The sequence below is a fragment of the Phodopus roborovskii genome, unplaced genomic scaffold (genome assembly GCF_943737965.1).
Source record: "Phodopus roborovskii unplaced genomic scaffold, PHOROB, whole genome shotgun sequence".
Taxonomy (NCBI): domain Eukaryota; kingdom Metazoa; phylum Chordata; class Mammalia; order Rodentia; family Cricetidae; genus Phodopus; species Phodopus roborovskii.
Genome location: NW_026126541.1, coordinates 33,023,053 through 33,039,488, shown reverse-complemented (window position 1 = coordinate 33,039,488; position 16,436 = coordinate 33,023,053). Strand labels below are relative to the sequence as shown.

Genomic DNA, 16,436 nt, shown 5'->3' with positions numbered 1-16,436 from the left:
GTCTGAAACAAACAGCAAAGAGGAACCTATTCACACAGGGAGAATGCCTTAAAAGAGATGAAGAAGATGGGGCACAATGGTGGAAACAGAAAGGATAACACTAGTGAGTGCCGGTAGGAATGCAGACACTGAAGCCCTCAACATTGCTCATGTGTTTTCAGAGAGACAGCTCCTTTGGACAACGGCTGAGTTCTTATGTAGTGCACCATTAGACTCCACAATCCTGTGTCTAGAAATTTACCCAAAACAAATGGAAACATACATTTCCATAAAGACTTGTTTGTGAATATTCATAGCACCTTTAATTGTAGTAGCCAAATACTTGGGATGGGGAAGGCTAATTTTATCAACTAGCAAATAGATAAACTGTAGTACATCAGCACAGTGGAAAACTATTACTCAACAGTAACAAAGAACAAGAAGATTCTGACACACATGCCATGAACATCATCATTTTTGAAAAAATAGTATGCTCAATGAAATGTGAAGCAAAGGACTACTGAGTTTATATGACCTTCTAGAAAAGGCAAAACAATGAAGGCAAAATAAAGATAAGTCTCTGCCAGCAGCTGCTGGAAGGCGTGGAGAGTTGACCATAAAAGTCCAGTGAAAAGCCCATATTCTTAAAAATGAAAAGTTAATAAAGAATTATATACTTGTGGTATTCATAAAAAGGCAATAAATACTTAAAAATCACTAGAGGGGTTGAAAAGGGTTGACACCAGAAAATAGGACATTGACTGCCAAAAGGGATTGGGCATTCATGTTTTTCATAATTTTATTCAGCTGTTTAAATTATAGAAAGTAACAAGACTTTTTTAAGTCAATAAATAAGGTAGCCTTGATCTACTTTACACTCACATGGTACAGTCCCAAATTTACTTGTTCAATTTTTGTTTTCATTTACATTAAAAAAAAAAAAAAAGTAACAAGAGTCCTGAAATTTTCTAGAACATTCTATATATCTGAACATGTAGAGATCTCCTTAACTGTTTTCAGCCACTGCTTTTAGAAAAACACAAGCTCACCTCCATGCATGGCATCAACTCTGATCTTCAGCTGGCTAGGCCCAGTCAGCAAACTCTTGATAGCATTAAAGTCAAAGATGGTCCGAAGAAGGTTGAGATAGATGTCAACGGGGTCCACAATTTCCACTGAAGATGGGAAAACAGAGGTGGGGGATGTCAATGAGCATACCCAAAAATCATCTTCAGAAGCACAAAAAATTCAAACTTCTGATCAAAATCCCATCTAACACGCACACTATATGGGCAGGGAAGGGTCCATTTGAAAACAAAAACTCAAATTACAGCACAATCAAAATGTGACCAACTCCAGATAAATAATGGTACAAAGAATATTCTACATTCTTCTTGCAAGGCAAAACTAACCACTAGAAGAGTTTAGGATACAAATACACTGCCATCCCGGCTCACACCTGCCTCCCCCAGCTGTACACACACCAATGCTAACAAGCATCCCACGTATGCAGAAGCCTTCCTGTGGGTTAGCCAAAGAATGACTCAGCTGGTGGGAAACATATAAAGGAGTGACCTCAGCTATGGCCTTTTTTTTCCCCCAAAAAATGCTACTATACACACTGGATCCAAGCACAGAACTGCGATGTAGGGTTGAATTCTGATTTCACATAAACCCTCTTCCACACCCAGCCTACTACCTAATCTCCAGGGTAATGCCTAACATCTGCAGCTCCCCAGTAAGCACAAAAGCTTTCCAGTGTGTCACTGAGAATCCCAAACTAACCTTTTTATTTAATTTATGAAAACCAGCACACAGAACATGGCACCATTTTCAAACATCTACCTGTACATAACCAGTGCTTAGAAAGCATTTTTCCTAGAAGTAAATTTTTGAGTTGGGGGAACTAAAATCTTGTCTAGGAGAGCAGTCTTTTTAAATTTGCAGTTACCTCTATTTTATCTCTTTAATTGTGTGTGTGTGTGTGTGTGTGTGTGTGTGTGTGTGTGTGTGTGCACATGCATGCATGCACAAACATGAAAGTGTGTGAGTGTATACACACATTTAAGTATGTGCACATGAGTGCAGGTGCCTGCAAATGCCAGAGGTATTAAATCTCCTGAAGCTGGAGTTGTGGGAAGTTATGAGCTGCCTAGAGCTGCTGGAAATCAAACTTTGTACTCTGGAGGAGCAGTAAGTGCTCTTAACTAGGAAAGACTTTTTTTTCAGCCCTCTATAATTAAATTTTTTAAAGTTATACATCTATTACTTTTCAATGTCATACTACTTCAGAGCTGAAACACTTAGGCCTATGTTAAAGATATCAATCACTAATTTTCAGTACATCCAGGTACAATATTTAATAGGTTGTATAAATTACCCTTCACCTGGCCAAATACCGGTCTCAAAATATTCCCCTTACATTTAAATTGACATATGAATATCCATTCAAATTTAATTACTTTTTAAGGAGCACAGGCTATGCTTAATCATCTTCTGACATATGGAGAATATTAATTCAGAAAAATAATTAAAAACCACTGTCTGTGAACTATACATCTGAAATTCTTGCTTTTATGCTGCGAATGCTTTAGACGCTTTACTTACTTAATAACATAAGATATTTTTGGAAATTTCATTCTGGTTCTTCAGCTCTTGAATCATTTGCCTAAAATATTTGATATTCACCAGGGACAGTTCAAGGAAGCAAGTCATTCAGGAAAATTGACCACTCCCATTATCTTATACATGTTCTTGACACCTTAAGATGACGCACCAGGGACTACTTATTTTCAGTTAATTCAAGCATTGCTCGTCACTTAAAACAGCAGGAATATAGCACATAAATTACCTCAAAGGATTATCTCCAAGTTATTTTGGGGAACCAGAAAAACTTCTATCTACTTCCAGACTAACACCATCATTGTAGAGAAGTCACCCGAAGAACAGTGTAGGTGTAGCAATGAGTTCCCCAAAGACTCAAGTCTCTCAGAAGCTCTAAAATCATAAATGTGCCCAAAACAACTAAAACACATATGACTTCTTCCAGATGGTAATGCCTCATAGCTCTTATCCCTCTTATAGACCTTTTACTCATATATATTCAGAAATGTTTATTTTGTTAGATATAACACAGTTGCAGTTGCCTAGATAATCCACATGAGCACATTTTTGTGTGTGTGCACTTCTAACTAGATCAATAAAGGTAGACACTTTTCAGCCAGGTGGTAGTGTACACATTTAATCCCAGCTCTCGGGAGGCAGAAGCAGGCAGATCTCTGTGTGTTCCAGGCCAGCCTGGTCTGCAGAGTGAGTTCCAGGATGGCCAGGGCTGTTTCACAGAAACACTGTCTTGGAAAAAAGTAGAAACTTCTCACTGGTGCAATAGCGGCATGAAGGTTATAGAGGTAACCAATTGCTTTTGCATTGGATTTGAGGCCTTCTGTACTATAAACCTGGCCAAAAGCCTATAATCCAAGAGATCACAAGGTCCAGGGGGAAATCTACTGCTCTTACCCTGGTAAATTGAAATGTTACCAAACAAATATTTATGTTATGTTTATACCCACAGATTAGTGGTGCTTTTATTACTGGCCCCAGAAGCTCCTTCTGCAAGGAGAGAAGTTAGTGTTAATATAGAACTCATAACTGGTCCAAGTGCTAATAAGTGATTATTGAGTGCTCAGCCCTAAATAAGACATCTTTATCAATCCTCTCCCCTCTCAAGGTACAGAGAACACCACAGAAGAGGGGACATAAAGAATATAAGAGCTAGAGGATGGAAAAGAGCATTGTTAATACTGTCTTCCATATGTGGCATTGCCAGTATACCCAGGAGCTCACTGTAACTATGGTTACCCACACAAGATCAATCAAACAAGATCAATCAGTCCCAGGAGCTCACTGTAACTATGGTTACCCACACAAGATCAATCAAACAAGAGCAATCTGTGTTCCAATGGAGGAGCACCAATTAGACTTAGTGGATTAAAAATAAATGAGACTAACAAAACAAAACCTAAAAGAAGAGAACATAAGGACAAGAAGGGGACAGATACGTTGGGATAAAGGGTGGAGTGTGGGGGAGTGGTTATAGGTGATACAATCAAGATACATTGTTTCCATGTATGAAAATACTGAGGAATAAATAAATGATACTGTATTTTTTTAAAGGTGGTCACTGTTGCTTCTAGTGAATATCACACAGCTTTCAGTAAATTCTCACTACCTGAGCAAATGATCAACCCAAAACTATTTAAGAAAGACTTGGTATCAGTAGCCCAGTGTTATCACCATCACACAGTCTATTTTAAGCTTTCTCTGTCTTTAAAAATCATGTGCTCAGGTTGGCAGGGTGAATCTGTGAGAAGTTATGAGGAGTGGGGATATGAATGTGATCAAAGTACATTGTATGAATTAATAACAATATTTTTAAATTACATGCCCAACATAGTTCATCATTTTAATCTAGTTTAATTATTTGTGAAATTAAGACACCATTGTGACACAAACTGTACCCAATCTTGTAGAGGCACTAGCATAAGATATGGTAGTTCTATTGCTACCTACATGCCTTCTGTAAGTTTTAATTGATTACAATGGATAAGGTGCATATTCATGACATGAATCTATAAAATAACAAATTGTGCTCTTGGTTCTTCGAAAGTTTATTCACTCAACCCTGTACAATAATATTTGTCAAACTCATCCTGGTTGTCGTCTTCTTCTCCTTCTTTTTTAAACAAGGTCTTTCTCCGCAGTCCTGGCTGACTTCCAATTTATCACCCTGCTTCCTCAATCTCCCAAGTTCTGTTGTTATATGTGTGCCACTATGCCAGGCTTGGCAGTTCAATTCTTGAACCACTTGCCTAAACACACTCCGTAATTACTGAATTCCTTTGTAGAATCTCTGGACACAGCACTTGGTATAGAGCAGGTAGTCAACCTTTATGTGTAAAGTTAAGCAGAACCGAATGGCTCTGGCCTGGAAAAGAAACTCCTACCTCTTATGGGAAGTTTAACAAGCCATTGGCTTTTATCTCTCTTAACTTAGATTTTCTCGTATCCTCAACTGCTTAGAAATTATTCAAAGGCAATTTTGGGTCATCCACAGTATACTGCATGTATGTCATCATGGAGTCAACCAAAACCTTTCCCCATGTTGAAAATGATGCAGTTTGGATAATGGCTTCTGAAAGTGCCAGGATCTAAATAGAGATTCTTCCAGTTTCTTTCTGCACTGCATATACTTTAATTATAGCCTTACCTTGAGCCTCTCCTCAGATGACTAATTCAGTATTTCTCATGAAAATCCTTGCCTACAGAAACCACCGATCACCAACAAGGGCTGCTGCAACCTCATGCATACTTGGACTCCACCATATGCACCCCCCTTGGAAAGCTGCCCCATGCATGGAATTTTTTTGATTTCTTCAAACTATGTGTTACCTCTGAATGGTTTGAACTTGTTCTCCAGGTCAAATTCTTGTCTCCCTAGTCGAGATAGGTCGATTCGAAGATCAGGACATATGGCGTATTCCTCAATTGTTTTGCTGATCTGGTAGATTTTGTCTGAGACAACATCTGGTGCAGGACCTAAAATGTGACACCCAAAATGTGTTTATTTTAAAGTCTTCAGAATATCAATCAGAGAAACATTACCTGCCTTGGGCACTAGAGAGGAGGGATTCATCTGGCCTCTTCACAACGAGCAAAGATCCGCAGTTCAATTAGACCAGGTTGTATTCATTCACTGTAGAGGATATTCGATCAGCTCTGTGTAGACCAACAACTCACATGTGTGTTTTAATCTACTTCTAAGCAATGATATATATACTCTAAAAATAGTTTTGCACCTGCTGGGAAGACCCGGTTATGTAATTAGCTTTATTTGGGCTATGACATGCAAACAGGATGTGCATTTGACAGAAATGAGGGCTTCCAGATTTAAACCACTGCTCTTAAACAATGGTCTCTTCTTCTCACTACTGTCTCATTGATATGTGAGCTTTTCCAGGTGATTATTTTTTTTCCAGTTCACACTTTCCAGCATAGCTAGTTGTAAAATGAGGGATAACTAAAAATACGTGATAGATTTCCTCAGAAGGTCAAGTTGGCTACAGTGACAGAGAGAGAGATTTTAAGTGAGTTGAGTATGAAATCAGTAGTTGGTTTCCTCCTCCATTTAAAAACATATATCTTCACCCAAGGCTTCATTAGGTTTTGTTTGCTCGTGGAGAATGTTAGGGGTTAGATAAATAAGTATACTGAATGGCCTTAAATATAAAAGACATCTATATAGTCTTGAGTGTGACTCATAGTTGCTGACTACGTTATAACTTCCTACTGAACAGAAATTGCATCTAGATACATCTCATTTCCTACTCCATAGAGCTGTACTATCCAATACAATGACCATCCGCCACATTTAGCTACTGAGCACCTGAAATGTCAGTAGTCAAACTGAAATTACAAACTGCTACAATTATAAAATGCACATCAAAAGTTTAAGTTAGCACAAACAACCATGTAACAGGTTATATTAACATTTTATGTTTATATATTGAAATATTTGGATATAGTATGTTAAGTAAATTATATTATCTAGACATTCTCATTGCATTTTAGTACAACTATTATAAAAATTTTAAATACTATATATGGTTCATAATACATTTGCATTGAACAAAGCTACTTTCTTAGAATAAGAAGCAATGTCTATAAAAAGGAATGGCAATAGCCCTACTGTAGCAGAAAAGGCAGAAGACAGCCTCATTGGTTACATCAACAGTTACCTTACATAGGATTAGTGAAATTCTCAAACACACACAGAAGGGCCTGGGAGATGGATCAGTGAGTGAGTAATGTGATTTGCCATAAAACCATGAGGACCTGAGCTTGGATCCTCAGCATTCACATAATGTAAAAAGCCAGGCATGACAATTCATGCCTGTCACCTCAGTGCTAGGGGACAGGGGTAGGAAAATAGTATTCTTGGAGCTCACTGGTCAGTTAGTCTAGCCAATCAGTGAACTCCTACTTCAGTGAGAGAGACCTTGTCTCAAAAGACAAGGTGAACAATGACAGCAGAAGCTACCTGATGTCAACATCTGGCCTTCACGTAGGCACATAACTACATATACATACGCATATAGGTACATATGTACAGGGACAGAGAGAGAGAAATGGACAAAACCTTTTTTCTTTGCACTTTGCAATTTAAAAAAAGTTTTAAAATTACTTATTCTTATTATTTTTAATTGTGTATGCATGGTGTGTGTGTGTGTGTGTGTGTGTGTGTGTGTGTGTGTGTGTCCACAGAGGCTGGGGGTGTTGGATCTACTGGAGCTGGAGTTACAGGTAATTGTGAATCATGCGATGTAGGTTCTGGGAATCAAACTTGGATCCTATGGAAGGGCAATGCATGTCCTTAACCATTGGACTACCTTCCTAGCCCCTCCTTAACCACTTTTTACCCTTCAGGAAAACTTTTTTAAAAAGAAAAATCTTGTTTTGTGATTGTGTCTTTAGGTTTGCCATATTAAAGGGAATTTTAAAATACACATACATCTATAAGAATTCAACAGATAACTTATGGAGGGGGCTGAGTAGGTTACCAACTTTGAGTGAGAACTGAACATCAACATTTTTATTGGTCTCCTTGTCCTCAAAACATACTTAAAAAGCAACTTGATTTCAAATATGCCCCTACTTCCCCAAGCCGACTAAGTCTATAGGTAAGTTCTGTCCTCAAGGAACATCAGTTTAGTACACGGTCAGGAGAGATAGATGCTGTAACTTTAGAAGACAAATGTCATGATAAAATACACTCACTCTAAGGAGGAAGAAACTGAGTCTCCCCATGCCGTTAGGAATGTTCATTTCACTGGTAAGACATGTGAACATGTTTGAAGTTAGTTAGACATTAGAATGGTAAAAGAATATTCAACTTAAGTATAAGGTCACCCCAAACCCTCCCATTAAAGCATAACCTCCTGCATTGTCATCTACAAAGTGGGTATGTAAATTGCTTTGGCTAGGCTATAACTAATGCCCACCAATGGTTCACATTGGTGTATTCTGTGTTGGTGCTGATGTTGCAGGACCTTTGGCCTAGTGAAAAGTGGTTAAGTCAATGGAAGTACCATCATTAGATAAGATTAATGTTGTTCTTATGGGACCCTGGTAAGTTCCTCAGAGAGGAATGTTGCTATAAAAAAGAGTAATTCTAGCAAGCTCCAGGTCACTAAAACATCTTGTCTCTAAAAATATGGAATGACCCTAAAGGTTGACCTCTGGTCTCTCCTTGCATCCACATATACACACACTAAGGAATTACACTGAAAGTAGATCTCTGGCTTCTATATACATTCATATACATGTGTACACACAGACACACACACATGGAATAAAATGGTTACTATGATAGAGCAAATCAACTTTTTATTTATCATCATACAAGCAGTTTTTTATAGCAAAGCAAGCAAAATAAAACTGAACAAAATCATGACTATACTTCAATTCAGTCATCCACAACACTCATCCTGTACATTATATCCCTAGAGTTGTTCATCCAACATGTCTGTCGCTTTGTGACCTCTGACCTCTATTTCCCCATTTCCCCTCCCCCATGCTCTCACCAACATTGACAAGTGTTTTATTATTCATCTCTGTATAGTTGCCTATAGTTGGTTCCACCTGTAAGCAAATTCACACTTATTTAACTTGGCAGGATGTCCTTCAGGTCCATCCATGTTGTGACAAATGGCAACCCTTTCTAAAGTGAAATAATATCCCATTGTGTGTGTATCACATTCTTCATCCACTAATATCTACTAACAGATAGTTGGGTTTTTTCTATATCTTAGCTATTGTGGACAATGCTACCAAGAAAATGGAAGTGTAGTTTTCTTTGCAAAATAGTGCTCCAACATTGTATTTAGAGGCAGAAGAGGCGTGGCTTGCTCATAGGAATTTCCACTTTTCCTCCATACTGTTTTCGTTAATGGTTGTACCGATCTATGTTCTAGCCAGCTGTGCTGGGCTTCTCTTTCTCTGTATCCTCTCAAACATTCATCTCTTACTGTATCATAGTAGCCATTCTAGCAATCATAAGGTAATAGTCCATATAATTCTTCAGTTTGTTATTTTATTGTCTAACGTGTTCTGCCTAAACAAAGTTCCACATGTCCTTGGGGAGAACATATACCCTGGTGCTATGAGAGAGCAAATTCTATTCATACCTGCAAGGTTCATTTGGTGCAAAGTACAGTCCAAATCCCAGATTTTCTTGAAAATTTTCCTGTCTTGTTGATCTACCCATTGTTGGAAAAGGGATATTGAAGTTCCTTGCTATTGTTCTCCTGATGCCCAGTTCTTCCTTCATATCCATTAAGATTTGTTTTACATGTTCAGGAACCTCAGCATGGAGCACGTGCAGATTAATACTTCTTATGGCCTCTTAGTGAATGGATCCCTTTATCATTATATGATGGCCTTCTTTTTACCTTGCAATACTTATTTGACTGCAGTTGTGTGTTACCTAAGTGTTGCCAGTCTTGATTTCCTTTGCTGTGTATCTTCCAGAAATATCTCCTCCTGCCCCTTCTTCCCTTTCCATTCATGTGTGCTTGGAAAGCCTCAAAGAGTCAATTATAGGCAGCAAGGAGGCAACACTTTTCAGTATTCATTCAGCCACTCTACGTATTTCAGTTGAAGATGTAAATCCATTTACATCCTGGAGCATTACTCATGAGCTCTTTGTTACTGTCTTCCACTTTTTGTGACTACTTTTGGGGCTTTGTGATTTCCTATAGTATTAATTAATTAATTAATTTTAATTACTTACTCAGGTATAGACGTGCTCTAGCTTTTCCTTGTAATTGGCTAGTGTATGTGTGTGTTTCACATTCAACATGAATTGTTTATGAATAGTTTATTTTTTTAATAATGTGCAAAATAGCTACAGAAAGAACAATAATAAATTCTTCTTCACAATGTACTATTGTGCTGTTTTGCCTGGGGCCAGGAATAATTCACAATAATAACTGGTTTTCATTAAAGTTCGGCTTATGTTCTCATAAGCAAACATACTTGATGGTCTAGATTAAAAGAGAATGAATAGTCTTAGTAAGTAACTGTACAGTTCTGAGGTGCACCTCTCTTTTTAAAACGAAATAGCTGTAGATAACACTTTGATAATCACTGGGGGGGGGAAGGTGACTAGAGATTTGGTTCCATGTGATGTTAGAGGGTTAGTGTTATTTTTGTTAGGTATTTGTGATGATTAATCTTCTTTGTCAACTTGACTGGCTTTGGAGTTATCTAGGAGACACACCTCTTGAGGCTGTTTCTACAGAGGTTTTAATTGAGGAGGGAAGGTGTGGGTGGCACCGCTCCATGGGCTGAGGCCTCACACTGAATAAAAGGGGAAATAGAAAGAGGTCAACTGAACCAGCTTTTTCTCCCTCCCCCCCCCCACTTCTCCATCCTATATCAGCAGCCTCACTTTACTTTCCCACCCTGCACACCTTCCCTTCCACAGTGGACTGTATTTTCTCAGCCTGTGAGCCAAAACAAACCCTCTTTCCTCAAGTTGCTTCATATCCAGGAATTTGAAATAACAACAAGAAAAGCAAGTAGCCTGTCAGGGCCCATAAAGATGGCTCCACTCCATCTTGGCTCAAGGTCAGAGAGTTCAAAACTGTCCTTAGTAAGCCATAAGACCTAAAGGTCAAAGACGTGGCTACAGTAGAATGTTTGATCTTGGCCTTGGATGTCGTATCTAAATGACAACAGACCTGGTCTGAGGTACGGTTACTCCTGACCATCAAGGCCAGGTAACAGAAAATTGAATCGAAGGCGTGGTTACTGAATCCTTGGAGAACTGAGCAAGAAAAGTCTGTTTATTCCATATGCATGATACCATGTTCCCCTTTTTGGTTAAGGTGTTTAAGAATGGTGAAAAATAAACTCGGCACATCCAGGATGGACTGAATTGCGCTCCTGACATCTATCCTGTGTCTTCGTCTTTTACTTTAATGTCTTTAGCTAGCTCTTCTTAATCCACACTCCCTCTCTCAGGTAAGAACCGTGGGCAAGTTGGCTGGATTCCAATGGTAACCCCACAAAGACAGGCTCCCAGAGTAGCCCAGCATGTTACTATAATTCTGTGGGATTGTGTCTTTCTTTTATTTAAAAAAAAAAAACAAAAACAAAAAACAAAAAAAAATATTTAAGTACAGTCTTCAACTGAATTTCGCCTTAAAGTACCCCAGGGGTTCAAATGATTACTTACCAAAATGAGAAAAGCGCGGTAATGGATGCCTAGAGTCCACTTATCACTCTCCCTTCTCTTTTATACATTCTGTTTTTTATTTTAAAGAAATTCATCTCATAGCTCACTAAAGCTCCAGACTGTACATATGTATAAATTTATGAACAAATGAAATAACTCTATACATATGTAGTGAGAGAAAGTCTACACTGAGATGGAGACTTAGGCTAAAAGTCATTGGTCTGTCTCTAAGCAGCCTTGTGATCTTCCAAAGTAACTCAGTCTCCTGGAGCTTCCATTTGTTTCTTCGCAAAATGAGAAAGATATTTTAAATGGCCTTCGGGGTATGTTTTAACTTTAAAACCCAGAGTCCTCCTGTATCGGTTACGTATCAACTGTCTAGTCTTCCACTTAGCTGAAGCACAGAGAAGATCAGCCCTGAGCAACTGAGGGACCAAATGTTACTTCCTTGGGATCACATCACCTTGGGCACCTCACTGAATTTTTCTGAGCCACTTTGCCTCCTTACCATCATAGAGTATGATAATATTTGAGGCAATAAATCAGGTAAGCCATAGTCAGAACTACATACCTCCATTTGCAACATTAAACTTCACTCCAAACTCTCCCCCTGGTCCTCCAGGACAGTGGCTGGCTGTGAGGATGATTCCACCAGCTGCCTTGATCTTCCTGATAATGCAGGAGACTGCAGGTGTTGACAAGATGCCATTCTGCCCAATAATCAGTCGTCCAATCTAAACCATCCAGAAAAAATAAAAGTTCAAAATTCAATTATGGAACTCAACAGGAAACCAAACTCCTCTCTGTTGGGAAATTTAAGTACTTGTCCCTTACAGCTCCCCACCCAGCTGTAGAACTCCCGCGCTCTCAAGGTTGATCAAACAAGGTTGTTCTTAAAACTTTTTGGTATGCAGTGCCGGTACCTTGACTCCAGGTATGGGTGGTGCATGATTTCCTCCTATGCTTAGCCCATCCCCTGGCTTGTGTATATAAGCCCAGTACTCTCTGTAATAAAGGGCAGCAGCTTCTGCTTCACTTCTCGTGGTGGTCTGTTAAGTGTTTCAATCCCACCTTCCGCCAAGCTCAATACTCTGGCTGTGTGGGTGGGGCACTCTCCAAAGGGATTGAGCAGATGTTATGTTAGGAGAGCTGAATAAAAGGCATTCCAGCATTGTTTGCCCTACACAAAGTCTCCAAGCCCACTTGGATTGCTCATATCTAGTTTCCCACTAGTAACTGGTAAATTACTAAAGGACCACTGATCTCTGGTAGTTTGTAATATCTACTTTTGATGGCCTACACGTTTGCTGAGCCCACATAAATTCTTAGTTCGGCTCTGACTCAGAAACTGTAATGATTGAGGTGTTAGAAATGACAAAAGAAAAAGAAGAAGACTGATTCCTACTTCTCTTGCTTCTGTGTGATGCTTAATTTGATTGCTGCATTGAAGAGATTTAGAATCACCATGGAAACAAATCTCCAGGCACATCTCAAGGGATGATCTAGATCAGGTTAACTGAGGGAGGGAGGAAGAAGACTTGCCTTAAATGTCTGTTATCATTCTATGGGCCGTGGTCATGGACCAGATAAAAAGAAGAAAGCCAACCATGGCAGCATACATAACTCTCTGCTTCCTAACTGCACGTTCAATATGACCAGTTGTAGTGGGATATTCACTTTGTCTCCTTCTGTGGCACTGACCACGCCCATTGGGGTGGAGCCAGGGGCGGAAGTGACCTGTGGAAGGAAGTCTGAGGAGGAGCCTGGGGATGAGATGGGGTACGATCTCTTGCTGGCGGGTTGCGGAGAGGAGAGCATCCGGTGGAACTTGCTGGTGTTCATCTGTCTAGGTTGTAAGTTATTTCTCCCTGAATAAACATCTATTCGGCCTATTTGTTTATCCTGATCCTTATTTAACTGCAATAACCACTGTTGAGGCCACACCTTTGGGTTTCTACTCCAATGTGACAGAAATCATGACGGCCCTATGAAATGCAATACTCACAGTCCCTACCTTGATTTGTTTTCTATATACCCTGATGTTTCCTGTCTCATATCTTATCACCTAATACTTTCCATATTATTTATTCACCCAGTGTATATAACCCCCAAGAACTATTTATTTCACTGTTTCTAAATAACCTAGAACAAACTGCCAGGCAGTAACTGTGTAGTAAATATCTGTAAATTGGTTAGTATTAAAACTCATGAACAAGAATGGCAGATGATACCCATGATGGTTACCTTTGTCAACTTAAAACCACCTAGAAAGTCTCAACAGGGTGTTATGTACATTGAATTGACCTGTGTACATGCCTGTGGGGGACTGTCTTAATTAATGGATATGACAAGGCTCAGCCCACTGTGGGCAGCCCCATTCCCTAGGCAATATCGTGAACTGTGTATGAGTAGAAAAACCAAGATGAGCAGAAGCAAGTAAGCATGTATGCATTCATTCCTCTCTGTTCTGGACTACTGTGGGTATGACATGACTATCTGAAGTTTCTGGCTTGCCTTCCCCACACTGATGAACTATAGCCTGGAATTGTACATTGCTTTTGTTGGGATATTTTATCACTGCTAGACTGTCCCATTGTGGGTAGGGGGCAGGGACACTTGGGCAGGGATACTTGGACATCAGCTATCCTAATAGAAGGATACAAGAAGAAAAACAATAGCCTTTAGCAAAAAAGAAAGAAAATTTAGGAAAGCAGAAAAGATGAAAGTGTTCAGAGTACTCAGCCCCAACTGTGCGCTATGCTCCCAGGGCTACTGAGGGCAAGAGCAGGGTTTGAATTGCAGTTTAAGACAAGGAGAGAGTCTCATAAAACTCACACTGTATTTTCAGCAACAGAACATTGAGGATGGGCGACAAAAGCCACACCCAAGGCAGCTGCACTGGCAGAGCAGTTAGGAAATCTTCTCTTCCCCGCACTGGACCAGAGCAGTGGCAAGAAGTCATTATGAGGGTAATGGAAAGGGGCACGTATAGTGAAAATATATACATGTGTGGAAATGCACAATTAAATACATATGTATGTATGTATATATATGTACACATATATATACATATATATGTAACTTATATATACCAATCAACTTGAAAATGAGAATTAAAAGACCCCCACTGAGTCAAGAGCTAAGCAGTTCTACAGGCAAAAATCCATCCCTGTGTGCTCACTCTGGGAATCCAGGGAAGAATGGGATACTTGAAGGAATCTTACACACTAAAGAGACAGATAAGCACATCCTTGAGTCCCCAGGAAAGAACAAACCAGGTGAACAGCTGTCATAGTTTCCTAAACTGGGTAGGGACTGTAGAAACAGATGTTCAGTTTGTGATTTGTTTCTAATGAACAAAACATGCAGTTGGGATGAAGTATGGAAGGGAGATGCAGCCAGTCTCCACACAACCCCCAGGGGGTTTTGCCTTCTAGCCATGGGGCCCTGTGCCATGGGGCAGTGCCAATCAAGGCAATCAACACAATCCCACCAAAAACCTCCACAGTGAAGCTGACAATGATGCTGACACTCTCTGCCCAGCTCTCCTGGACTGCTTATTCATGAAGAGTCTGGCAGCACTATGTTCTGAAGACCTTCACAGGTCGCCATGGAGAGGCCTCTCTGTGGAGGGACCAGCACCTCCCATCCATAGCCTGACCATGTGGCAGCCTCAGATCCTCAGGCCTCTATCAATTCTTCAAATGACAGAACCCCTACCAATACTCACAGGTACCTCATAGGATTCTCCAGGCAGAAGTGACCATCTCCTGTCTGACCAAAGCATGCTGCCATATAAGCCACCAGGCTAGGCTCAGTTTTTAACCAGTAGGAAAGACTGGAGCTCTGAGGAAGCAGTCAGGAATAATGCACAGTAGCACAAGAGATAAGGAGGATGGAGTATGGTAGAGGCATCCCATTATTATCCAGAGCCATAACAAAGCATCTTCCATACACTTCCATTGAAATTCCCACTGTCATTCAACTCATGTTGAGTTCCTACTATGAAACAAGCATTTGCCTAGCATGCCTCATGAAGTCATGGATTCCATCCCTAGAACAATAAATTAACTAGTTAATGAATAAGTTACTAAAACTGGGAAAGGTGTATACATGTAGAAATGTCTTGTGGTACATTTACTTAAAGTGAAATTTTCAAAACAGTCTTATCCAGCAATGAAGAACTAGAACTAGTTAGACCAAGCAAAGCAAAAAAAAAAAAAAAAAAAAAAAAAAAAAAAAAAAAATTATGGACTACTACTTGGCTGTTTAAAAGCAATTAGTTTTTAATTGTCCAGGTGTGGCAAACATAGTTAGCAGTCCACAAAAATTCAGTAGAGGTCCACAGGAGAGTGGTGATTACTAGCAGTGAGCAGAGTAAGCAATGGGCTTCTGTCCTAATTGGGTTTCTGTTGCTGGGATAAAACCATGACCAAAGTCAACCCAAGGGGAGAGGGTTTATTTCAACATACAACTCCCAGGAAGTTTACTTAACTAGGGGAAGTCAGGGCACGCACTCAAGGCAGGAACCTGGAGTCAGGGCCTGAAGCAGAAGCTGCTTACTGACTGTCCCTTTCCCTTGCTCCACTTCCTTTATTACAGGGCCCAGGCCCACCTGCCGAGGGATGGCATTGCCCTTAGTAGGCTAGGACCTCTTACATCAATTAGCAATGGGGAAATGCCTCCATGGATACCTCCACAGGCCAATCTGATGGAGGCAATTCTTCTATTGACATTGTGTCAAGTTAACCAAAACTAGCCAACACAATAATCAAGGTATGAGGGCCCCATTCTATGGGTGCCCATTAGCCTCTTCCCCTACCTAATCCTGTCATTGTCCAAGACGACACAAGGCAAGTGACCACCATGGTAAAGATGTATAGATGAGCTCAGAAACATGGGTTTCTGTTCAGCTAGGCTGCCCTCCTCCCCTGCTGCCTGTCCAATCTGCCAATATCAGAGATCAATCCAAGCTCCAATATGGCTGCATTCCCCTGGGGTGGTCAGCCAGACAGCAGGCTGATTCATTTGAGCCTGTTCCATCATGGACACACAGAGGGGAAGACATGCAGACAGAAGATGAAGACAGAGGCCAAGATGGCTGTGGCTGACCCATGTGGCCACATGCCCAGAAAGCCAAGGAATGCCAAATGCCACCAGA

At 40.1% G+C, this 16,436-nt stretch overlaps 1 protein-coding gene across 1 annotated transcript in view; it reads right to left on the bottom strand.

Moving 5' to 3' along the window:
• Pgm5 (phosphoglucomutase 5) overlaps positions 1-16,436 on the bottom strand; it is a 148,993-nt gene that overhangs the window by 115,099 nt on the left and 17,458 nt on the right. The window contains exons 2-4 of the mRNA XM_051199775.1: positions 11,847-12,009; positions 5,428-5,574; positions 1,029-1,154 (exon numbers count right to left, since the gene is read on the bottom strand). Coding sequence (XP_051055732.1) covers positions 1,029-1,154; positions 5,428-5,574; positions 11,847-12,009 — 436 coding nt within the window. The remainder of the gene's footprint in view (positions 1-1,028; positions 1,155-5,427; positions 5,575-11,846; positions 12,010-16,436) is intronic.